The 26,168-nt window shown below is 39.7% G+C and overlaps 1 protein-coding gene across 6 annotated transcripts in view; it reads right to left on the bottom strand.

The window, feature by feature from the left end:
* Window positions 1–26,168, bottom strand: part of TIAM2 (TIAM Rac1 associated GEF 2) — a 165,477-nt gene that overhangs the window by 46,424 nt on the left and 92,885 nt on the right. For 4 of the 6 annotated variants that reach the window (XM_062640870.1, XM_062640865.1, XM_062640864.1 and 1 more), the window contains 9 exons: window positions 25,570–25,794; window positions 17,208–17,393; window positions 15,869–16,015; window positions 12,416–12,478; window positions 6,997–7,164; window positions 4,260–4,361; window positions 3,762–3,843; window positions 2,785–2,877; window positions 1,477–1,737 (listed from right to left, as the gene is read on the bottom strand). In XM_062640870.1, the coding sequence (XP_062496854.1) occupies window positions 1,477–1,737; window positions 2,785–2,877; window positions 3,762–3,843; window positions 4,260–4,361; window positions 6,997–7,164; window positions 12,416–12,478; window positions 15,869–16,015; window positions 17,208–17,393; window positions 25,570–25,794 (1,327 nt within the window). The remainder of the gene's footprint in view (window positions 1–1,476; window positions 1,738–2,784; window positions 2,878–3,761; window positions 3,844–4,259; window positions 4,362–6,996; window positions 7,165–12,415; window positions 12,479–15,868; window positions 16,016–17,207; window positions 17,394–25,569; window positions 25,795–26,168) is intronic. The other 2 variants (XM_062640867.1, XM_062640869.1) reach the window with 2 other exon arrangements.

The following is a 26,168-nucleotide window of genomic DNA, read 5'->3' as shown; positions in this document are numbered from 1 at the left end:
CTGGCCTATGATAGCAAGCCAACAAGCTGAATGATAGCCCTGGTATAATTATGTAATTAATTAGCTCTATCATAATTTTTGGTTTATGACACTAACTTTTATGTGCCACTAGTCAATTTAATGGCATTTTAAATTGAAACAAGGCCCCTGAGAGAGATCCTACTTACTATATCACAAATCTTGTATTCATATTTCTTTTAATTTCAAAAGATGACCTAATAAGATTGCTTTATAATTAAATCCATTCTAACAACTTCTCCTATGTGATTCTTTTTCTTCTCCTATTTTTAATTTTGAAAAAAAAATCCAATCAGAAAACACTTGCCACCATAATTATATACAAAAATCGGGATCCCTTTTTGCACCTCTTGTTGCGCTCCTCACAAAGCCGTGCACATTGACTAGCCTTCCTGCAGAATTTTACTAGCATCCCCCAGAGGTGCAGCAAGGAAACAGCACCTTTTACACTCAAGAAACGAGTTAAATTTGCTTCTATCTTGTTTGAAAAATAATCAAGACGTGGGAAGGAAGGAGAGCAAATCCCCACATACTTTCTACTTCAGACAGACGTCTGCAAGTATTCTGTTATCACAAGATGAGATTCTCATATGAAGTAAGAGCAGCTAAGGAAGGAAAGGGTGGTCACAGCTCTCTGCAACCCAGCGCAGCAGTACCCCTCTATGTGACACTATCTATTTCCACCTGAAAAGGTAATCCAGCAATGAGCACTAGAACCTTCCTGGAGGCTAGGGAGGGCCGTGTGCCATCCAGGAGCAGTCATCACGTAGGCTTTTGGCACCTTCCCTGCCTGGTGCTCCTCATATGGAAACTCATCAGGATCTCACTCTGAAACAGCACTTTTAAAATATTACCTCCATGCAATGCTTAATACAGTGATATTACATTAAGTAAGAAATATAAGCAGGTAGTAGCAAAACAATTCCTATGAAAGTTGTTTTCACAGACTTTCTTCTACGCAGCAAGTAGCTGTGTCCAATGGGAACACAATATCACCGGGTGGGAGCAGAGCTAAATGACTCCCTTCTGAGGCAAATGTGATTTTTGCATTAAAGTACTCTGAATGCATGTGGTACTTTATCATATGTAAAGCATGGTAAACATAGAACAATACTTCTGCCTCAAAAAGTCATTGCATCATTTCAACCACCAGTGCCTGGGAAATAGATGTGCTAGAGGTACCCAAAATGACACAGAACAGTTAAGAGAGCACTTGATAATACTGGATGTGCAACTAAACAGATTAAAAGAATACGATTTCCATGCAGAAATTCATATTCCCTTCCATTTCTACTTTCTAGAAATTAATATAACAACAGATGCAGAGCATAAATGGAACTTAATTTGTACTTGGGTTTCTCACTAAGGCAAGCACAGGATTTTAAACATAACTGAGCTTTAAAAAACAGTGGTATTGGAAGTAAGGTGAAATTAAGGGAATTACTGCCAACCTCTTACCATTTGCTGTGTTCTTTTTGAAATTATCTAGAAACTCTTCTAGGAGCTGTGACTGGTTTGGAGGGGGCAACAAAGTCTTTGGGTCCTTGGAAATGTCACCATCAGACCAGGATGCACATAAGGGTTGCTGGGTCCCGTACTGGTTCATTCTCAGAGTGAGCATTATGCTTCTCTCTGAAAACAGTAACTCCATCTGCCTGAGGTCAAGATCAGACACTGCCTCTCCATTTACGCTCAGGATTTCATTGCCTACTCGAAGCCCTGGGAGCATATGAAAGGAAAGAAGCAGAAAGAGAAAAACAAATAGGGAATACAATTGTAAAGGGTCACAAAACAAAGCTTACACTGATTCACCATCTATTTTTATGGTTTTAATTCAAATAGCCTAATGCTGCAAGAAATCCATTAGAATCCATGGGAGCTTTATTTGTGCTATAAATACACCCACTGACCTCATGCTTACTTTGATAGGTGTTACACACAGTAAAGCAATTGAGTTGTGTCTTTCAAAAGATACTACAGAATTTGTGGATGGGAAGGCAGCGCATCTTTCAAGAAGATTAGCATAGAGGCACCTCTCATGAATCAGATACCACCAGTGTATAGGACCATAACACCTAGCTCATTATGTGGGAAGAACAAGGCACTAGTCACACGGGTCAAATAATTCATGCAAAACTAGAACAACAGGGGATGGAGTCTTTATCAGCTTTTGTATAAATCTAAACAGTGGCAATCACTGCCTTTCAAGGTCAGCTATAGCCAAGTGGTCATTACCCTCAGATAGCAAATGGAACTCGCTGTTGTCTTTTTTCCAGGTTTCTCTCTCTGCTTTGTGGAGAGCAGAACTCATGTGATCCTGCTGTGCCAATGAAGAGAAGCACAGTTTCTGAGCAGTGCAGTAAAGAAGGCACTCACAGAAACATATGCAGAAAACTGTTTTGGGAAGGGAGGCTACTTTTCGTTGCCAGCAAAAGTGGAAATGACGGTCTTGGAGACTGACCAAGCCCACGAGGTTCCCCAGTGTGAGATGAACTCCTTTGAGCAAAAGCACTTGGTCAGATGGCTGAACAAAGGTTTTGTTTCCAAGGGTGAACAAGAACTCTCCCCGCTATATTGAAAGGATAATTCAGTTACTCTTTGTACAGTATCTTTCCTAATATCACATTTTTCCATGGTCTTCAGGAAAGAAAACCATGAATAATAAAAGACAAGAACCATTTCAGACAGCAGTACTAAAGCTCCTTCATGTTTGGGGCTTTAAAAAGATAATGAAGTACAGTTTTAAACATAAATATGACATAATACCTTCCTTGTATGCCAGTCCATCAGGGAGAACATCACTTACAAATATATGGGTGAGATGCTGATTTTCGTCAACTTGTGCTGTGACAGCAAAGCCTAAAGCAGAAGAGGTTTAAATAAAATAAACTCCCTTGGGAACATTTCCCTTTTTTTGTGTATTTAGTAGACTACAAAACAAGAGGAAGAATTTTTCTCGTCAGGACACATCCACAGAGCAAAGAAATTATCACATTGTTTCTCAGTCATTACGAGGTTAAGTTAAAGTTAACAGAACTTTTCAACTTCCAGGAAAAGTCACGCTGTGCTGTAAAAAAAAACCAATTATATTAAAAAAAATTTCTACCTCAGCCCCATATGACATTTCAGTAACACAGCCCATTGTTATAGTAAGAGTTCTGTAGTGTGTCCATCACACATAGAGGTCTCTTAAAGAGATCCAAAACCTGGAAACCCAAACTGTAAAGCAGAAAATCCATATACACCATGAGTGAGACAGCCCAGAAAGGAGTAATTTATACCAACACACTTGCAGTTAAAGAACAGCACAGAGCTGCCTTACAGAAGTATCTTTGCAAGGGACATAATTATTCCTAGGTATAACTTTCTCCCATGCATAAAAAGCCTGTCAGAATTTGTACCAAAAGACACACTGCTGATAGTGTCCCAACAGAAGATCCCACTACCAAAAAAGGGCAGACCTTGACCAATTTTATTAATCCTGGTAAAGGACATTTGTCTTGTGATAATTCCATTCTTCAGTCATTTTGGACTGAAGCAGCAGTGGACCCTTATCAAACATAAAAAAATTGCTTGCCAGTGTGAAACAACCAGTTTTGTCTTTGTTGTAATGCCTCAAGTCCTTTGCAGACTCAGACTTTGAGCTATTAAGGATGGCTCTACCTGCTCTCAGATACAGAAAAGTCCTAAAGAAAGAAAGAAAGTAATGAGAAGAATAAAAAGAAAAATTCCTGAGAGCTTACCAAAATCACTTATGTTTTCAGTCTTTGTAAGATGAATGTGATAAACGTTTAATGGACAAATTTCTATTTCATCATACACCTGTTGGGAAAAAACAACAGCAGTCATCAAATTATGAAACTGCAAACATCAAAACCCAAACATATAGCACGAGAAATAAGCATAATATTATTTCTATCAACAAAGAGCCAAACTTTGCTGGTTTTACACATAGAACTTGCATTACTGTGCAAGCATCACTGGTATCAGTGGGACTAAATGCATAGGAAGCTAAAAACAGTAAACCCAGCCTGCAGGAGAGACTGACACTTTGCTTTTCCACCAGAAACCCCACTTATGTCTGCATAGGCATGGAGTGTGCAAAAGAAGATGGCAGAATGCAACCCGGGAACAGCTTTAACACTTTCATTTAGATATAAATCTCATACATTCCAGGGTGATAATGCAACTGTAGTTACAGACATCATGAAGCTTTATCTAAAAGGAGTCACACTTTCCTGGTCTACTATGTATTCATATGGTTCAGGAGCACAATACTCAGTATTTTCATCAACCAGTCTTCTGAGTTGTAGGCCATAATGTCTTGGCTCCAGCTGTTTCATCTAAGGAATAAAGAGAATGGGGTTTGGATTTCCAGAGTCCCAGAAGACAAAGAAGTGACACACACACCCACCCCACCTGCACACCCCCCACCCCCCCCCCCCCCCGAAATCATGCAAAAGCAATCCTCAACAAGTCATTTTCTAACTATTTTTGTGGCATAAACAAAACTAGCTGCAATCCTTAGAAGATAAGGTTCAAGTGCAATTTCCATTTTCCCTTATGATCCTCCCAAATCTTTTCATAAACACCGATCTTGGCTATTAGATTAAGTGAGCACTGCTGTACGTTTCCAGAGATACCAGAACTATTTTCTGTCCTTTTGAACTTGCACTCACAACCACCTTTTTCTGTGACTGTATTTAATGACTCAGTTTTGCTCAGCAACTTTTTCCTCTGATGTAGGAAAGGTATATGCATGTATGGGCTGTTAGGAGAGGGGATGGGATGGAAAGCAGGTTCCCTAAGGGTTTGCCTTTATTGGATTTTATTTTTATTGCTGGATTTAATCTATGATCAGAGAGTTTCACCTATTTTTTTTCCACCATGTGAGGTCAAAGCAAAAATCCTGTCTTAACAGGAAGTAAAAGGGAAATAGGAATATTGCAAAGGATATTAGCCTGAAAGTTCCAAGCCCCTGATGGAAGTCTCTGAGAATCAGGATGCTGGTGAGACCACTGCACAACAGTATTTCATTTTTGCATATTAATAGATCAACATTTCTAAAGCAGGAGGAAGCAACGTTTCTAAAAGACAAAGAATGACTGCATCCCTGAGGGTTACTTAACCTCTTTAACACACCTCTGCAGCTTACAAAATCTAAATCTACTGAGTAACTAGCAATTACCTTAACGTTTTATTATGTGCAACAGTTTACAAGTTGCATATGTTCTGTATCCTTAACAACTGTATTCAAATGCGCACTTTTTTCCTATATGTGCTACCCAAAAGCCTTGGATGGAAAAGAGAAATGAGAAAAGTATAAACCCAATAAAGTATGAATGAAGAGGGGAAAAAAAACCAACAACCCCTTTGAACTTTATCCTTATACACATAACATCCAAACATGTTCTGTTAAGAAGAAAGATTCCTTACACTCACCAGAGCAGAATGAAAATGTAAGAAGGAAAAGAACCACGACAGATGAGCAGAAAGTATTCAGCGTTAGAGAATGCTTATGAAAAGCTTTACACACAGAATAGAAAGAACAAATAAAACAGAAAAACATTTAAGAAAAAAAATCAAATAATTCAAAACTAATTTATTTTAAATGCAATACAGACAATGAAAATTAAAAATCAGCTTTACAGTTGCAACTGCTTTGGAATGATGGAGTAACAGAGGTAAGGAATTTCCTTTTCAACTTAATTCTAAGTTTATAAAATTCATTTCTTCTTTCAGTGGTCTTGCAAAGCACCGTAACTGTTTCCAAATGTTTCAGCTCTACCGCGCCATCTTGTGGTCAAATAACATCTCAGACAACTGCTTTAGTGAATGTTCAAACAGTAAAGCCAGGCATTAAACTGTTTCTCCAGTATTCAGTTTCCACCAGCCAAAGCCACGAGAAGATAATTTCTTCTCAGTGATGCCAGTGAAATGCATTGCCACTTGGCTAAACCAGTGTGCTGGTTTTGATTTAAAAAAAACATAGTTCACCCCGGATTTTTAAAAACTTGTATAATTTTTGTTTGTTTACAACATTACCAGCTGCAAAGAGCCATTAAACTGGGTCTTTTCCTCCATTAGAAGACTCAAAAGTCATTAACTTCAAGCCAGTTGAATGAACTCACCTGAAAGTTCACGCTAACTGATGCCAAAAGCTACAGCTGGATTTTGTACAGAGCAGGACTCCTTTTTTCCTGTTTTCCCCTGTACTCGTGAAGTAAATAAACTGTATTTGCCAGTTGTCAGAAAACTGACCATGGATGTAAGAAGTTAGTTTTTCTAAAAAGCTTTTTTGCATGATTCATTAGAGCTAAATTCAAGCACTGACACGTGAGAAGACAAAGGTGCCAGGTCCACTGGTATGTTTTAGAGGTGCTACTTTTGCCTGTAGTTAAAATTAGTATTTCTACTTTATCTTCAACCTGTGATTCAGTTTTCTGTCCCAAGACCTATAGCAATCCCTCTCAAATTGCTGGCACTTGCTTTCAGAAGAGAATGCACTCTGACATTCACAAGTAGAGCTGGCATTTAATTAAAAGCTTAAAAGCATTCTTTAAGGAGCAAACATAGATGATAGCCTTTGTCACAGCAGTCTTAAATGTCTAATCTCCTAGCATTAACTAAACCAGTCCCCATGACTCCTCTGTGATTAATTTGCACAGAACAATTGGGTTCACTGCAATGACAACACAATGACATGTGCTGATTACCTGGCAAACCATCACTGCTCTTTAAGTATTCCCTGTGTGCTGTCTCAAGCAATGCTTCTTGAAAACCCTTCTGTAGCCCTGCTACTTTGGCTACAACACATAAATGACACAACTAAAGGAAACAGGAGAATGTCCCTAAATACAGTGGGAGAGAGATGCTGGTATTATGCTCTCACTATTTAGTCACCCTCTGATATATTACATTCTTTCTCAAGTCCACAGCTATTAACAAAGGGCAATCATACACTAAAAAAACGAGTACCTTGCATGCCAAAGACAAAACATCTTCCACTCTGTGCTCTGGCTTGAGAGTCAGTGCCACTCCTTGGCCATCACAGAAATGAACATATGTCTGTGTTTCCCAAGCACTCTCCTTCTGGATGCTCTCTGGCACTGAGTAGTAGACATTCAAAAAGTCATCGACTTGCTGCTGGGAACAAAGAAGAAATGTTCAACATATGTGGATATTGAAAAAAAAAAAACAACAAAGAAACACCACCAAAAGTACACTTACATTGGCAGTTTACTGTGGACATGTATTTTGATGGTACTGTGTGTTTCCCCATGGCAAGACAGGGACAAAGCTCTATTACCTGCTCTCATTCACTATCAAAGACTTGATTCTCTTGAGAACAGATTTCACTCTGCATTCCCATCACAGGCTTTTGTGCCTTTATGAACTGTTGATTTGACTCAACATGAAAATATGTAGCTACCTGACATTATATCACAGTGGGAACAAATTCTTCGGGAGAACCGACTATTACAATTTTACCTAATTCACAAGTGTGAAAAAACAAGCAAAATTACTGCTGATACAAAATTATAACATAGTAAACTTCCAGCAGAGAGCACTGTGGAGCAAGGCTTGCCATAACATAATGAAGGACTAAAGCAGGCACAAAGTGTTCTTATTCTATTTAGAGTTTAAGACAAATTATTTCATAGGTAGCACAGGATATTTGCTTGTTTACCATTCAACTTCACAGTCATCCTTGTTCCAAAGACACTCGGTCAAATAACAACATCCACCCTGAATAAATTCCCTCTCATTTTCTCACCCTTCATTTTCACACTTCCTCCTGTACTGCACTTCAGGCTACAGGTTTCAAAGGTGTCGTGGTTTAAAACCAGTCAGACAGCTCGTTCCCTCACTTCCCCCCCTTCTTGCCCTCCCCCTACTCCCGGAGGGACGGAGAGGAGAATTGAAAAGAATGCAACTCCCACAGGTTGAGATAAGAACAGTTTAGTAACTAAGGTATAACACAAATCACTACTCCCCCCCCCCCCCCCCCTTCCAACCAAGCACTGACCAATACCTAGTCCAACCCTGCAGTCCCCCAGCCCTTCAAGGTAACTCTCAGTTACCTCCTGGGCATGACGTGCTGTGGGATGGAATACTTCTTTGGTCAGTTTGGGTCAGGTATCCTGTCTCTGCTTCCTCCTGGCTTCCCCTCCTCCCTGGCAGAGCATGAGGCTCAGAAAAGTCCTTGGCCAGACCAAACATTTGAGTGTTATCAGCTCTGTTCCCAGGCCGAAACAGCCAAAAACACAGCACTGCACCAGCTACTAAGAAGGAGAAAAAATGACTGCTACTGCTGAACCCAGGACAAAAGGAAGCCACCACACAAGGAGAATTAAAACACGGAAAGCAGCTTGGAATTTGGAGCTTCATGTTTATATTTGTGTCTGCGTATTCTGCACATCACTTAAATACCCATATCAAGGCATTTAAATTTAGGCAGAGAGGGTCCCTCAATTCCCCTTATAGGCAACAGAAAGGGACAGTAACTCCATAAACTGGCAGAACTGCCATCCAAGACGTATCTTCAGATGTCCTGAGCTGTTCTCAGTAGCACCTACCTCCCTAATGCTTTTTCTTTGTATGTTTGTGTGAATATTTGTTTTGGTATGGGGAAGTAGGGGGCTGTGCCTACATAAAGCCCCTTGACTATCCAATTCTTCCTCCCGACTCTGCAGGGACACAAGCCCTGGGTGCACTGCAATTAAAAGCTGTAGTAAAATCACTACATAGGGACTGCTTCCTTTGCTACAGGCAGCAAAGTTATTGACAGCAATCTACCAGCAGCAACAGAGATCAGTATTATTTTGTTTTACAAATAACAACCATGGCTATGAAAATGATGTAGTAAGCAGTCCTATCCAGATAATTACCAAACAATGCAGAAATTCAGGTTGCAGCCAATCCAGAGTATGGCACATTAATAATCTGATGTTAAAGTAATGCTAGTTTTGATGGCATCATACTAATGAACTAATGGCATTCACATATCATCAATCTCTTGCTCAACTGTTCCTTTTAGTTAGCTGAAAATGAAATTTCAGTTAACACAGGTCCATGAAATCCTACTAAAATTCAGCAACTAGTATACATAACAGGAATCCTGTTATGCTACTGCAATTAACGGCGTGATTAAATCTACACCAGGTTAAGTTTCATCTTGGCAACCGTGGTTCCAGACTGCTCATAAAGCATAACACACTGGTTTTGTTGAAGAAGGTAACTCCCACAGAAGCGTGGTCCTCTCAGCACTAAATCAAGTACTGGGAATAAATGCTGACCTCCTTCCACGATGTAAATAACAGAAAGGAGAAAGGGCAAGGCAGCCAGGTTGTGAGAGTTTAGCAAGAACGAGTTGGACTAAATTCTCCAGTGGCTTCCTCTAGGGAAAACCAAAGCTAAGTTGCTACAGCAAGGCTGACGCTCCCAGCAGCTCAGAGGTTTGTAACTGCCACAGTGGTTTATTGCACTGCAATAGCAGTTCTTCAAATCTGTGCAACTGAAATACTATTGCCAGACATGTAGAAAAAAAAAAACAAAACCAAACTCAAAACCACTGAGGGTTAAGGTGATGAGAAAGAGGTTTCTAAGGCCACCTTTTGTTTCAGAAGCTTCTAAGAAAGGACAAAGTTCTGCAGCCAGTGTGAGATACTTCCCTTTCTTTGCCACGTACATTGGTGCTCAAGTATATGCCTTGAGATAAACTTGCCTCTGTTATTAAACATGACTATGTTCCTTAACTGCAGTCAAGGTACTGTTGCTTCACCCACATTTTCCATCTCAGAAAATCTGACATGAAAAGAGAGGGGTTGTTTTTTTTTCCTGTTATGCCTGCAGTGACTAATTCTACAATAGTTCATTCATTTGTTGCCACATAAAGTTATAACAACCCATCCAGTTTTCCAGAAATAGGCGCCAGGATTTGCAGACTGTCACATGTTGTGCCACAGGGCTGCAGGACCAATAGGTTACTTCATAATTTCCTTCCCCTATTTGCCTCTGGTTTTATCATCTTTTTCAGGGAAAAGAGCCTCCGTGGCAGACTTCACTATTTGTCATTCTCTGCACTCCTCAGGTAACATTTTATAAATGTTTTGATGCTGGTTTGTTTTTCTTTTGAAATCAGCCAGTGAAACCAGGTTGATGCCAAGGTAACGGTTTTCAGAGTTATGATGAATCACTTCTGAGGTGTCGTATGAATCATCAAATGTCAGGATCTTACCAATGCCCAGCTATATTTAATTGCCATTAAAAAGAAAAAAAAAAGTTTAGAAATAAGGCTGAAATAATAATAACAGTTTTTCTAGAAATAAGGTTGAGCTCCAGAGGTCTGCTTCAGCACCTAAATTGACACATGGGTTTTAAGTTTTGAAACACAACCCTGCCAAGCTTTGTAAAAGCCTGGCCCAAAATCTGAAGTGACACTGTCCCGCTCTGCTTGGGGAGTGGGGCTACGAGCCCCTGCCTGAATTTGGAGAAGATGCTTTTGTCCAGAGCTGGGTCAAGAAGTCAGATTTCATCCATTCCCTGACATGGCACCAAAGGGAAAGGACTTAATTCTGCCTTTCCCTGGTATCTTTCTGTGTCTCCTCAGAAGTATTCAGGAAGAGCAAATATCCTTGCTAGGCCAAAGGACCAGAGACCCACAGCAGACCCTGCTGCACAAGGCAGCACCACTGACCTCCCAGCCCTGAAAGGGTTGGTGCTGAATTGAGGGACTGGCCTCACAGCCCTTCAGGAGAAACCTTCAGGGTGTGCACCCAAGAGATTTTGCCTATTCTCAGTTTTAGAAGGGACCAAAGCTGTCCATGTTTTAACAAGCTTGGGCAGGGACGAATTGAGTTTGCTGTCTCTAGGGTGGGAAATGGATGCCATCTCACACCACACCCCGTGGTACATTCTGAAGGAATTTGTAAGTGTTCTCTACAGGAGATCATTTCACCCAGAAATCCCTCATAATTATAATTTATTTTGAAAGGAGAGGAGTGATTTCATTTAAATGCTTTCCTGCCCCAGGAAAAAAAAATGAGCAAGCGGTCAAGTAACTGAGGGTGTTTCAATATACTTCTTCAAAGAGCAGACAAAAACGTGAAGATCCTTTGAGGATACATAACACCATTATAGGATTAGCTGCTGTCAGTGGGAGATGCCTCTCTCAGTGGTATAACTTCTGTGTAATTATATATTTCTTTCTTACCTAGCCATTAAATGAATACACTTGATGAGAAAATAAACCATGTAGCACATAATGATACAAGAAAACCAATCTAAAAATGTATAAGAAATTATGTCCAAACCTTCCTAACGCAATTCATTACAGCTCTTCATTATAGTTGATAATTTTCAAGAGTAATATTTCATTTTTAAATGCAGGTTTTGACTTTTTGTCAAACACCTGGCATACAAACTCAGCTGAGAGGGAACAGTACTGTGGGATCATTTTTTAAAGTCTTCAACTGTGTTGGGGAAGTATCTGGTTCAGGGAACAAAGGAGGAAAAGAGACGGGGGTAGATGGGAAGACAAATACCACTTTGAGTCTGGCAGATGTTGCCATTAAAGAAATCCAGCTGTAGCATACCGGAAACAAAGTTCAGAAATCCTGTGCCTAAGACTTAGTTTGAATTTGTCACTTGGAGCCTGCACAAGCCTACCATGGGAGAAGGACTCTGTCTGTGTAAGCCCCACAGTACACAGTCAGTGGTCCTAAATGTAGTTATGGATTTTGGAGTATCCTGCTTTGCTTCCAGACTGGGGGACAGCGATGTTATCCTCAGGGAGGCTGTGGGAGCTGAGAGGGACTGACTCACACCAGGCAGGGATGAGCAGCAGCTCTCCTCCCCTGAGCACTGGAGAACATCAGCCACAGCTATTTACTTGGGTAATGCTGTTGAGGGGACATCATTTCCTCTTCCTTTGCTTGGGCAGTCTCCAGCCATACATTAACTCACACTTCTCTGCTGGTATTCTCCACAGACTTTAATTAGACTTCATACCCAAAATACACAGGTTCTGTTGAAGCATGCAATTGGGAAAAATACACCTTGGGTTTCACCATACTGTGAAGGATGCTTTTAAACAAGCTCAGTTCCAAATCTCTCTCAGAGAGTGTACACTTTTGTAAGGATTAGGGCTATGAAGAAGGTTCTAGGATGTTTTTTAAATTATTATTATTTTGAAAAAGACTACCATGCATGTTCGGAAACTTACACCAAAGTGGCTTCATTAGCACAGTTATAATCCTGTCATCTAATGCTACCTGCTTTTTATGAACCTCTGTGGGGTTTCTGAACCAATCTGATCAGACACTTAGTTATTTACATTCAGGAATTTAAAACCAAGATGGTGCGACGGTGCAGAATGAGGACAGGCATATATTACCTCAGCAGAGTTGGCCGAATCCTGGACACCAGCAAATCCATGTCCTTCGGCTGAATCAAAAATCTATTAAAAATATTACAGATGAATAAATAGGTTTCCTGTGTTAATTCTTTGAAAAAATAAAAACAAAAACAAAATTAATACATATCTATCAACCTGTTAAACCCTGGAGATACTTTTGAATTTTTTATCATTTTATTCTGACTGGAAGGAGTATTAAAGAAATCTAAAACTTCCTCTATAAAGAAAATTTAAGTGAGTGCTCTCTTTCAGGCTCCATGCACTCTCACATTTAAATATGTATAAAAGCATCAATGTCCTTAGTTTTTTCCTATTTACTTTTCATCAATAAGACTGAAGTCGTTTACCTTCAGATCATGTACTATGATGGAAGTAACAGTTTCACCCTTTGGGATCCCGTTAGGTACAGCTACAACTCTCATAATGATATAAAGGAACTATTTCAAATAATTGTTGCTTTTTTCTAAAACTTCTTACCCTATAGTTTTTCATCTCTTCTAACCAAGCATTTAGCTCGACACTATTGATGGTAACTTTTAGCTTAGCTTTAAAGGCATACTTGACCCAAAACCTGCACTATGAAGTAATAAAAATAGCTGACTACCATGTCTGCTTTGAAAGTGCTGAAAGCAGAAACTGAGACTTACATTCCCCATCTGTTTTGAAAGCTTAACTGCTTGTATCTTCCAAAGGTTTTAGGCTTATTAATGGCATTTTAAAAGATCCAACAAATAGCTATGGATATAATCAGATATTTTGATGATAAGGGTTGTATAAATGCATGGATAGACCTATACAATTTATTGGGACAATACCAAACTTATATATGAGCTTTTTTTCTTTTCTTCTTTTTTGGTACTAGCAAAAGCCTTTTGGATAATCCACAACAACGAACTCTCTCTCTTAAAATTTCATATGAAATCCATTTTCTGCCAATGCAAATAAAGAGCACCACTTCTGAACTTCCTCTTCCTTGTCTCATCCACAGATATAAAGTATTTTATTGTTTATGATTCCTCAAAACAATTTAGCATTTAGATACAAGAAAGCAGATAAGCATTTAAGAAACTGAGGATAATGTGAGCCTAGACATCCCCCATCTGCTACAGCGCAGTTTTATTAACTGATTTGTAAAAGACTCATTAATGTTTACAAAAGCCTCCCAGCACAGAATCTCTGAACCTCTTTTTATTAATATCATAAAATTAAACTTAAGATAAAATTAAAGACTTCTCTGACACAATAATGCTCAAGAATATACCAACTAAGTTTGAAGCCAGGGTACAACAGATTAAAACATACCAGCTCCTGTCAAATGAAATTTAATTAAATACAAGAAAGCAAGAGATTTTTAACCTATTGTTCGACACAGACATCACAGCACAATGAGCAGAGAAGCGAGCTCCACTTCTCTGCTTAACCCAGTTTCCCAGTGGGCTGAAAGAGACAAGAAGAAAGGCAGCCTCAGGCCTATTCTGATTTTGCTATACAATTATGTGCAAATACACAAGTCTGAGCAAGGATGTGACTCCGTTTTCAGCTACCTCCTTAGGTTTATGGGTCAGTTTTCAAGAAATGCCCTTAAAAATTCCTTAAATTTCCTTAATTTTACTGTTTGATAAAAAAAAAAAAAAAAGGCAGGAACTCAGCTCATGGATTAAAAATGAACATGCTTTTGGGCCAGCTGGTTGCAAGGTTTGGAATAAGTAGAGTGAGGACATGCCAAGGACACCTTCATCTGTGCCATGGCTCCCTCCTCCATGCTTGGAAAAGTGCTGGGTGGGCAGCAGGCACCTCCTCTCCTTGCCATGGATATAAGATTCCCTATTCCCAAGCTCTGCAGAATCCCTTCATGGACTATAAAGCATATGGGAAGATGTATTGCCCAGTTAAGACAGTGTGAGGTATCAGCTCTGCTGGGAACAGATCTAAGGGGCGTAACATTCCTTCCCTCAGGGCTCTCAGCAGAGAAATAAAGGTGCAGGACTTGCAAAGAGCCTCATCTATTGGGGAACATAGGGGAAATGACGTGAAATGGATGGCCTGGACAAAATTTCACCTTCGATTCCTTCTTTCATAAGGCTGACTTGAGTTCTTCTCTTATTCAGTTTCACCATGTTTCTTGATCGGTATGCTAAAATGTGCAACAGTCACCCAAAGAAGCTTAATCCTAGTGTAACATATAGATAAATATTTACCTACTAAAAATAGAAACCACTAGACCAGAAAATCCTGACATGTTATTTCACAACATTAAATCTGTTGCATCAGCTCTGGGACTACTGCAGTATATGCGCAGATAGGCTTGCTTAAATATCCCACAAGCAGATTACCAGACATGCAGAAACAGCCAATTTTCAAGTGCTGATCACAGATTTCTTGACTAATAAAATCAAAATGCAAGGGCCAGGGAACAATAGGAACATAGTCATCTAATGAACAATGCACATGATACTGCTTTGCGGGAGAAACAGCAGGGGCTGGTGAAAGCAGTAATGTCCTGAGTGTGGGTGCACCAATATACGTTCTGCCTCCCCATCAAAGGATTGTCTCTGTTGTAATTTACCTTCTTTTTTTTTTTGCCCCCATGAAGAAGGCAGCAAACTTTTGTTCCACATTTAACTGTGGTTTTATTGAGAAAATGCAGACTCCTGAAGTGCAAGGTTTACACCACATGCATGCACAGGGCATTAATTTCACAGGGAGAAAGAAACCATGCGAGGGGCTGTCATTTCATTAGCAATGCAGCCCTTCAGTGGGGGCACATGAGCCCAGCCCCTCTCCCTGTGGCCAGCCTGATCAAAACTGCACCAAGCCTTCATCTGGCATAAAATGGCATGGCTTTATTTGTATACACTTACAGCTGGCCTCCTGCATGACAGCAATCTACTCTTGTTGGCTAAAATGTTTCTCCAAGCAGCGTGTGTTGAGAGGCCATACCAAAGACTGATGTCTTTGCAGCTGTATCTTTGGTTTCTTCCTTGAAGACTCACTTGTGTTACTCTATATTACATTGCAATAGTACCTTCAGAGTCTCAATCCTAAACCAGCATACACTGTGTTAAGGACTGTGCGTACAGGCTATCTCTAAAGAATCTCTGCTTCCAAACAGTTTGCAATGTGCCAGAAGACAGGTTTTCTTACAAATTCAAACCTGATGGTCTTGTGCTGCTGCTAATAGACTAACCCACTGGGCCAAACCTCTCATTCACTATAATCTTATTTATCACAAAGGAACACAAAATTAGATATACATTCTTCTCAATCGGATGCTTCCATTGCAAGTCTGCCATGTGTACTGAAACTCCAAACACAGGTTTGAGGGACAGACATCTCCTACGCCATGCAGCAACAGCACTTTGTGGGATGAGCTCCAGCATAAAAAAAAAAAAACAAAACAATTCTATGCTATCCACAGCAAACAAGATCTACCTGAGTTATAGAAGGTCGCTTCTCTTTTCCTTTTCTTGCCAATGTGTCCAGTCCTTTTAGCGAAGAAAATAAACCCTTCTTATTTCGGACCCTTTGTGACAGGGATAGGGTACGTTTCCTGAGAGCAGCTTCATCCCTGGAGCAGATCTATTTAAACATAGAGACAAGCCTTTCTACATCACTTTCAGAACAGCAAAATACTGGCAGTTATTTCAGCATGAGACATCAAATGAGAGTTACTTCAGTTCATCCCAATGTAACATCCCGAAGTGCAAGGACAAAACTTTAAACTTTCAGCAGTGATGCTTATTTTGGTATTCTAACAGTGTGATAGTCCAATTTTTTTGTCATGAGGTGAAATTAGGGGGTCATAAGAAGGGAGGAACTGAGAAAATATTGCATTCTACAACAAAAGAAGTTAATGAAAAGGTTCTGAAGAAGAATGAGAACCTATCATTCAAATATGAAATTATTAGAGGAAGAAAGACTCTAAAAATTGCCAGAGATAAATGTTTGATGGCATGAAGTTATTAAGAAGCAATGACACAAACCACACAGATAAAACCAGTGGCAGACAGAAACACATTCCGAGATAGTGGTAGTCCTGACTTCTCACGCAGCAAATGTGGCCCATCCCTCTCTGCCAAGATCAGCCTCACAACCCTGCCAAGGCTAAACAGCAGAGGTGAACCTGCTGTTGCTGTACTTCCCTTGAAGCCAACAGGCCGACAACTCACAGCAGCTGAGGATCTCCCTCATTCTTCTTTGTAAACACAGCCCACAGTTCTTAAAAAGTGATTTATAATTTTGGATTGTCTCTACTTCCAGTCTTCTAAAAATACTTCCTCTTCAGGAGGGTATTCAGACTGTTTCTGAAAAATGGAGCCATCTGGGACCTCCAAAATAAGCCAGCTCAAGATCAGCTGGACTTTTGGAAATCTCAGCATTAACCACTTTAATTGGCTTAGTTCCTATAGACTGTAAACTCTTCACTCACTGCAGGTGAAATCACAGTGACATCACTTCAACACAATGATTCATTTACATCTGCAGAATATTTTGGTTTGTCTCTTTTTTTTTTTTTTTTTTTTTTGGCATAGGTCAGGAGTACCCAATTTTGGAGTCCTCGGGGACCAAAAAAAGTCATAGCCAAAGTCTGTTTCTGGACGACAACATATTTGCAGTCAAGGGATAGGCAGAAAGGGTGAGAAGGGAACAGGACTGTCTAAGCAATGCATGAGGCTGCAACCATGTATTATCCTAGCACAGTTCCACATCTAAGTACAATACTAACAAAGACTTTGTGCAACTCACACATGAAAAGAGCATTTAGACTTACCAATGCATGGAAGGATGAGACAGAGAAAATGCCGAGCCGTCCCAGTGCCAATTTTGAAGGACGACTGGCAGCAGCCAAAAGGCTCTTTGGGTTTGGGAGCTCCCCACCTTGCAAACTGGCTAGGTAACATCGCATTCGGAAAAGGTCCATGTTAAATTTTTCCAGGTTCTGTTCCCACTGCTGGATCTGTTTAGGTATAAAAAGGGACAATTAAAAGGGGAAAAATGTCTCTGTGGGCTGCACTGAAAATTCAAGCTCTTCCCCAAACCCATAGTAAATTACTTTCATCTGGTAGCCTATGGATTAGATTAGTTATTCCCTGCCAAGACACATTCAGTCATATTGTGTTACATTAACCCAAAAGACGGCTTGAAATAAAACAAAGCTGGTGGTCTTAAATGCATACTGACAAGATGAACATACCATGAACTTTGGGTAGTTTGATAGTCACAAAAGCAGTTACATAAAAACAACCCTGTGGTTCATGAAGGCTTTTTTTGTTGTTGTTTCTCCACTTCTCCCTCTCTCCCTTTTGGAGATTAATTTTGTTTCCTTCATTTTTATGAGCTTAGATTGTACAGCTGGCTGGCTGAAAGCAAAGCAGCATAGCTACACCAATACACTGGGCAAAGTGAAGTAACACTGATAGGTCTCACTCACAATTTACTACCGTCCTATGGCCTTGCTATCTGTGAACAAGAGACAATCCTGCCAACACAAGCATGTGTGGTTCTTTGTCTGACTAATAGGTTAAAACATGCTTATGTTCAGGCAAACTGCAAATACGAGCTATATTTACACCCGACACAAACCGCTGGACCAAAAGCAAGAACGTACGTATACTCTTCATGTAACTTTTAAACATATCTAACACAGGTACAGATGTAACAGACAGCTTAATCCAGTTTCAATGTAAAAATAGGAAAAGGAAAGAGACTCATATATTTACTAGACAGATAAAGTTCTCAATCAAGGCTTAGATGACAGATCTTGAGTATCTGTGTACATACACACTCATCTACACAAGCATATATGCTTATGCACTGCACGTAAGTAAAATTTTTCTTTTCATTTCCCCAATTTACAGATTGGTAGTTGCAGCTAAAATTTCCCCTGTGGTGTACAGTATCCATTAATAATGATTCATTCAAATAAAAAGGCAGTTGTGTTTAATGGAGTAGGTACATTCACACACAGGAAGGCAGAAAATGCACATCCATTAGATTAATGTGCACCAAGTTCATGTACTGAAGATAGTAAAAATCCTCTAACAATGCTGATCTTTCAATGTCAGCTCCAATCACTTTTTGTTTGTTCAACCAGTGGTTGAGGGCTGTGGAGAAAGTTCATTATATTTTCCCTAAGGTGCATTGACTTCATACCTTTCCCTGGCACACCCTGCCTGACCCTGTGCACACAGGACATTATCACCCTGCTTTGAGATTAGCCAAGGCTGGGCAAGCACCTTTGTGCCTTAGAAACAAGCTGACACACATAATAAAAATCTCAGGTGAACTATGACCTGCAGGCTCATCTAGAAGCAAAATCAGTTCAGTTTCCTTGTAATGGTGCCAAATATCCTAAGAGCTAAACAAGTATCTTGCTTCTTTCAACCATGAAGTGAGCAATAAAAGGGCAAAAAAAGCCCTGTTAACAAAACAGTCCTGAGACTTGTACTACAACTGATAGAAACTTTACCTAGTCTGGCTTTCTTACATGTATGCTCACAAACTGTGGTATCAGTTATGGCTATACTTTTGGAAGTAAGAGGTAATCTTATTAAGCAGGTAGGGTGAAAAAAGGGAAGACAAGATACTATTTTGTACATTTGCAAATGCAAAATTATGATTTACAGTACACTAAAAAAAAGTTTTTCAGGGAATCAATATTAAAAGCAAAAGACAGAATTTACAGAATATTATGAGAGCAATTCCCAAAAGTCCAGCGAAAAAGAACAGATATGTCCACGTTACGAAGATGCCACATCTAATCTCTCACCACAAACATTCAAAACATGCATCTTTGAAAGGATAACAAATTTTTTCTTGGGTTTATTTGATCATTGCCCTTTAGTTTGCTTCCTTTGTGCTCTCAGACAGTCCTCACAGAGTCCATGTTTCTGCTTGCCAGTACTTTACATATGGTACAACTCAAATAGGAGGTTTTGTGATGAGCTCTTTCTCTGTGTCAACACTTAACTAGAATGAAAACATGGTTGTCAGCTTTTCACAAAGCCAAAAGCTACAAGCTCAGGTGAAGTCTTTCCCTTTGGGATGAAACCTTCATGGGTACAGAGCCAAGCCAACTTTTAATAGCTCAGGAACAGAGCAAGGCTTGTTCTGTATGCTGCTGGAGTGGAGCATCCTGTCCCTGTTGAGCACAAGCTGAACACAGGCATCCATCTGTTTCTGTGGCCTTCTTCAAAATCTCCATTAAACATTGTACTGAGTTGTACTTTAAAATAAAAATAATCTAAAGAAGAGGGAGTGGGGTATAACACAAGGACACTCTGAAGAAATAATTAAATTACTGTGTTTATCAGTCACGCAGGATGCTAGCTAATCAGCTCCAAAAGCATCGGTAATCACAATGTTACATTTAATGGCATTAGCAAAAGCTGTAGGCAGGGAATTTCTGGGATTGTCTTGTAGTCTTATCAAAACCAGGGATGTCTGCAACCAATTGTAGACCACGAAGCAATACCAGCTGCCATTTGTCTAAGCCTTTTAAACTATGATAATTCTTCCTAAAGATTTATATTCTTGAAGAGTAAATGGGGGAAGCACACAAATAAAAAAGCAACAACTTCAAAGCACAGTATGAACTGATCCATGAAGTTAATTTACAGCCTGCAGACTAGCCACTGCTATCCTTATTCTACTATTGTGTGAGGCAAATCTCCACCCCATGTGGGAGGACTGCCCAAAAGATGCTCAAGGACTTAACTTCATCATGCACAGACAAAACAGCCCTTTCAAAATCTGCTCAAAAGCAAACAAGAAAAAGTGGAGGCACCAGGCAGCCATAAGAGCAAGAATGAGTGACAAAGGCTAACAACAGTGTGAAGTAAGTCTGCAAAGAGATAAGACATACGTCCCAATGTGAGGCACACCGAAACAGCCAAACACACATGAAATGCTCCCCACATGACAGCTGTTGCCTGTACTACCAGCTACAGTACCCAGGGCATCCAAACCATCCTCTCTCAGTCACTGTTTCAAAACCTCCATGTGAATTTCTAGTAAGAGCATTAAAGGCTTTTCCTAGAGGAAAGGGAGGATGTCATTCTCAGTACAGGCACATGCTAGGCAAGAATTTCTGGGTTTAGTGGCAGCCTGGGAAAGCCTGGGAGAAAAGCAAGGAGGGGCCACCCAAATAAATGTCTTCAGCCTAATAGGAGCCTGGTAAGGTAGAGATGAAAAGGAGGCTGTGGAAGAGAGACAAAGGAGTGAAATGTAGGAAACCTTAAGAATTAGGGTCATTAATTATTTAGCCTGGGCCCCCAGGAAAACTCATGCAAGGAAGCCTCATGCAGGAGCAAGACAGTAATTACATGGGGAGGGCTAAGTGAGGGGACAAGCTTTTGCATCAGAAACAGTTTCAGGAATGAGTTGTTGAGAGTTACTATACAAAGGAACATCAGCATGATACTTTCAGCAGTACTTTCATTGTAATGATCATTTTCAGAACATAAATAGCTGATTGTCCTCCAGGTTAATGAAAAAAATCTATTCAGACACCAAGAAACAATCGTAAATTAATTACATTTTAAATCTCACAAACAGATGGCATAAAGGAAGATGCCTGAAAGCAGGTGTCTGCTAATTCAATAACCCTGCTAGGTTTTCTACAGGTAAACTGAAGTGGGAGCTTGGGAACAGCAAAGGAGTAAATGCATTCAGACCAGACAATACAGATCTGTGGTTTCCAGCAGGCGATATGGAGATCCATAGCTCTTACATGTTATACAGTTCTCTCTGTAGGTGACATTTCTAGTGTCACCTTCACTTGAACTTGCTTACAGTTTGCAGACTCAACAGTGTGGCTCTGGAATGGTCCCTGGCTCCTTGCCCATCTTACACTACAGGGCAAATAGCATCTTTTGAGGGGCTGGGGAAGGACTGTCTCACTTTCAAATACCTGTTTTGTAAAAAAGCAACAGCAGTTCAGTGTAATAAAAGCCAAACCAGTATGTGAACTGTGAAAAGCAGTGCCAGAAATGATGCCATATCAACTGGAAGTAGCAATACTTCAAGAACCTGGAGGAAGGATGCAAGAAACTTCTGGACAGCTCGGTTAATAACAGAATACCAGTTTTCCACTTGGCACTTATTTAAGGCTGCACAAAAGAAGATGCACAGGAAGGAGGGCCTTCTCTCAGTGCTTAAAAAAAATTGTCTGGATTTAGTAACACTTCGTATACCATATAGAAACATGAGCTCCTGGCTGACACAATTCACTATCTATAGCAGTAAAAAATTCAGAATTTTCCCCTAAGCAATATCATCTTCCCAGATGGAAAGTATCTCTGCAAGCTGATGTAGGGAACTCTATGGATTTAAAAGAAACTTCTGCTGCTGTTTTATATGAACAGCTTTTCAACCACATTACAAGCAACACCAAACTGCATTCCAGTCCCTGGTTCTCAGACACAATTCATACTGCATCCATCTGGATAAATGAGTCACTTGGTTTCTGGGGACAAGAAAAAGATTTTTATTGTCATTACTTCCTAAAGAACACTCAGAGAAGCAAAAACATCACTCTCCCAGATATTCCATTACTTTAAAGGACACGACAGAGATACCATCATAACTTTTAGCTCAAAGAAATAAAAAGGGAACATAATAGAGCTCAATAACAATGATGCACAATTAGCAATACCCTTTAATCTTAATTCTTCCTAGTGACTTAAAAAATGATTAAGAAAATTTCCTGAAATAACAATAGTTTTTTTTCACAATAAATGTTATTTTTCTGCTTGTTGTGGGAGAACAGCATTTTCATTATTTCTAACCAACACAGGGGAAATCTTATTCCCAATACCACGGACAGCACAAAATTGCACCCACATGTACTCAATTTACATTCCTGTTAATAATCTGATCGAAACTGGCAGTACCACATGTATATCTATAGCTAGGGATGCAATGAAGAAAGCCAATGAATCTTACCATTCAGCTGCCCCTTCCCCCCCCCCCCCAAAAAAAAGCAGAAGACGAGCCCTTTCTACACATTTTCCCTACCAGCTTCATTGTATGAGATCATGATGTGCAACTCCACGTTCAGGAACGGTTTATTCATTTTTCGTTATTTTATACTAAATCCTTGCAATACAAAGACTGAAATTCATCCTTCTGCAAAACCGTAATTAGAATGGTCAGAAGAATGAGGATGACCTTCCCTAGCTTTCTGTTGGCCTACTCATTTCATTCCTTAGAGACAGTCCACTACTACTAAATAGAAGGATTTTGTGAACGACGCAGGGAGGGGCCATCCTACACTGAAGAGTGATACCTGAAAAGAGTATTGAACTCTCAGAAACTGGAGCCTTGCTCTATCCAGTTCAAAGACTACCTAACCTGAAGATCTGTTCTAACCAGTTTAGATGTATTTTTTTTTAGTATAGGATGGTAAGAAAGAAAAGTAACTGTGTATCATAATTCAAGTTGAATTTGTATGAGGGAAAACTGGCAAGTGTTAGCAAAGTTCCCTGAAAAGATTATTTTTGAGTGTTATTATTGTGAGTCTTCATCAGACGCTTTACAGAAAATTAAAATGTGTAATTTGGATTTGGAAAGCCTGAAAAAAAAAATTCCCAAAACTATACTTGTCCTCTTCCTATAAATGTGAGAGAAAAGAGAAAGGGTCTAGTACATTTTAAACAAAAAAAAATTTAATGAAGTTACGCTCTGTGTAAAAAGCCAAAGACCGCTAAAGGGAAGGGAAGAAAGGTACTAACAGATTTAATGACTACTCAGAGTAAACAGCCCACCACCTTACCTACACCCTCCTCCCCTTTCTTTTTTACAGTAACTTTTAGTTGGAGGACACATGAAAACTTCCATTAAAAATATCTCCAAACATGTGCCTGTTCTTCTCATTAATGCCTTATCATTCCAGTGCCTGCAAGTAAATACCTGTGTTCATAACGCATCTGATAAGTTGAGTATCATGTGCAAAGAAAATATGAATCACATCAGAAACCTCTGAATACCTTGGAAAACATGATTATACCAACGTATTTAAATTTGAAAAGAAAACCCCATAATGCTTTCAAGCAACTATTGTTCATATTATTCTAAAGCGAGACAATGGAATAGATTTATGTACCAAGTACATAAAGTACACCCAAGAGCTGTGGTGCCCTCACTGTGAGGTAGATTTTCCATCCCATTAAAACCAGTTCTACAGGCACAGACAGCCCCACTTCTGACTTAATGTGCAATATTTTGTTAAAAGAGCTCCAAATAAATGCTAATAATCCATTTTACTAATTTCAGTAGCAGTTAGACAGGGCTCCATATTCACAGAAAACACAGAGCTTTCTCCAGCAGGTTAAACAGTGAGGAAAAGTAATTTTTTCTTAAAGACAGGCTTTGAAATTCATCTTGGTGCCAGGGGATTTTCAAACTTTCATCCTAATTCTCTTCAGTTTAGGGGAGAAGTTACACCCTGGGGGAATACCAATACCCACAACATATTTATTGCATATAGAAACAGAAACACATGTGGTTGTAGGTAGTATGTGCCAACCTGGGATTTCCAGCCATGCTGCCAGTGGCACTGGCACTGCTACTACTGGCACTGCCACTACTGACACTGCCTGCTGTGTATAATGCTCTTGCAGATGCTTCACTTACCTCTTCTAAGCTGCCCCAAAATACCAACAGCTGTGTGAATGGCTGCCATTTTCTCTTAAACAGTTATTAAGTCTATTATTATTACTTGACCAGATAGACAAGACTCCCTGTCTTCAGGCCATAAGGCTGAAGACATTTTTCAAGCAGTTCAATACAATCATTACTTTAGAAAACCCAAATTTTCCTTGTAACTTGGTTGCATTTCTGTTTAGCACTAGGTTTATCAATTGATAGCCTGCAAATCCACCAAATTTAAAAGACTGTATCGGATGAGCTTCTTTAGCTCCTTTGCTGAACACGAAAAAGAAACATGTATGTACATTAAAATAGGTATAGCAATTTTAGAAGTCCAGGTTTCCATACTGCAACTGCCTTTTGGCTGATGGTAACTGTGAAACAAAAGGTTTTGCTTGCTTGTAAAGCCCTGTGAATTACTAAGTCTTCAGCAGAGAAGTACTGGTTTTAAATCAATACAGATGTTAAAGAAAATAGAAAGTTGAGGTTGGGTGGTTGCTTTCCTGAGGAAGGAAAAGGAGAAAGGATATAGAAATCACAGTTTCCAAGGTAATGCCCCAGTGGAAATAAATTAAGACTGTGCCTCATCTTTCTACATAAAAAAAACGCCATGGTCCTTCTGAAGTCAATCACACCATTTCCGCCGACTTCCCAAAATACATCACCAGTGAAGTTTTCCAGCACAGGATGTAGGGCAAACTTATAAACTACAGTGTTGGCAATACAATATACATCAGCATGGTGGAATGATAACTGCCACATGATTGAAAACACCACCAAATTTACACAAAACCAAATCCAGAATTCATATTCCTCTTGTTATTCAAAGTGGGAAAAAGACAACTAAATAACCACAGCTACTAAACAACTGAGCTACATACATGCAAACTTTTCCCTCAGGAATGTTTTTTGAGAACTGTTAGCTTACTAAGTATATCAAGAATTCTTGGTTACTAATTGCATCAAGATTTTTTTTTCATTGCAAAAGTCAATCTCTGAGATGTCAAATCAGAAGATTAGGAAACCCAGTTATCTATTGACTTTTCTCTGAAGTGACTTTGCCAAGTCCTTCAGCAAACTTCAGCAACAGTAAGGTAAGATTTTATAAAAATCAAAGGGATCAAGACCAGAGGAAAGGCTCATTATAAATTTATCATTTGCTAACTAGTGGATATTTGCACATGATCCACCTCACACTCTGTCTCTCTGGTCTGCCCTCATTCAATATTCTTTCATAGGTAGAAGATTAACAGGCATAAATCTGCAGCCCTAGTGATGGATTTCTGTTCCAGGAAAATACAGCCAACTTCTTCCAGGGACTGAGCTGGAAAACCATGGCAGTTGCTCAAGGACAGAGTGTCTAATTAGCAGATATTAAAAAAGCAGCATTAATACTCTTCAGCTCACTCTAAATAAACTGCTAGCATCAGTCAGAGCCCAAAATAATGGTAAACGCACTCATGTAAAAATATTGTTTCCAGTACCTGATTCTCTATGGCCTTCCTGTTTTTTGGATCACTAACGATTGAGAGCTGCAACTCTGCCATCTTTTTCATCTTGCCATCCATGTCAATCTTCTGGAATAGACTCTTGGTTTGATTTTTTAGCAGCCTAACGGTGTCCTCTTTCCCAAGCTTCTTCGCAAAGAGGGAAGCACAGGCTGAATGTATGGCAGTAACCCAGTTTTCTAGATCTGTCTGGCTTGTTGCCTGTGAAACAAATCAACAGCACAACATTATGACCAGACAAGAGGGGAAAAAAAGATAATAAAAATCAGCAGCTCTAGGACATGAAGTGCTTGACAGGTTCTCTGTGATCTTAGGAGTTTATCTTAAAACAAGTGAAATAAGGTTTTATCTTTAAAACTGTGCAAACAAAGGAAGCTTGAGCTTTTCCTCCACTCCATCATAACTTGCTTCCAACCTTCACCTTCTGCTTCTTAGACCTGCAAGGTCTGAGAGCTCCAGGAGCACAACAGAACCTCATGAGCTGTGGGAAAGATGTAACCCCAATTAACTAAGGTAAACCCCACCAGATTGCAAAGATGAACCTCCTCTTCTGCAGGTAACATTGCAACAGAGAA

The sequence above is a fragment of the Pezoporus occidentalis genome, unplaced genomic scaffold (assembly GCF_034315485.1).
Source record: "Pezoporus occidentalis ecotype Australia unplaced genomic scaffold, CSIRO_AGI_Poc_V1 ctg67, whole genome shotgun sequence".
In the NCBI taxonomy this organism is placed as follows: Eukaryota; Metazoa; Chordata; class Aves; order Psittaciformes; family Psittacidae; genus Pezoporus; species Pezoporus occidentalis.
The sequence above is the reverse complement of the archived record's forward strand: the minus strand, read 5'-3'. Positions and strand labels throughout refer to the sequence as shown.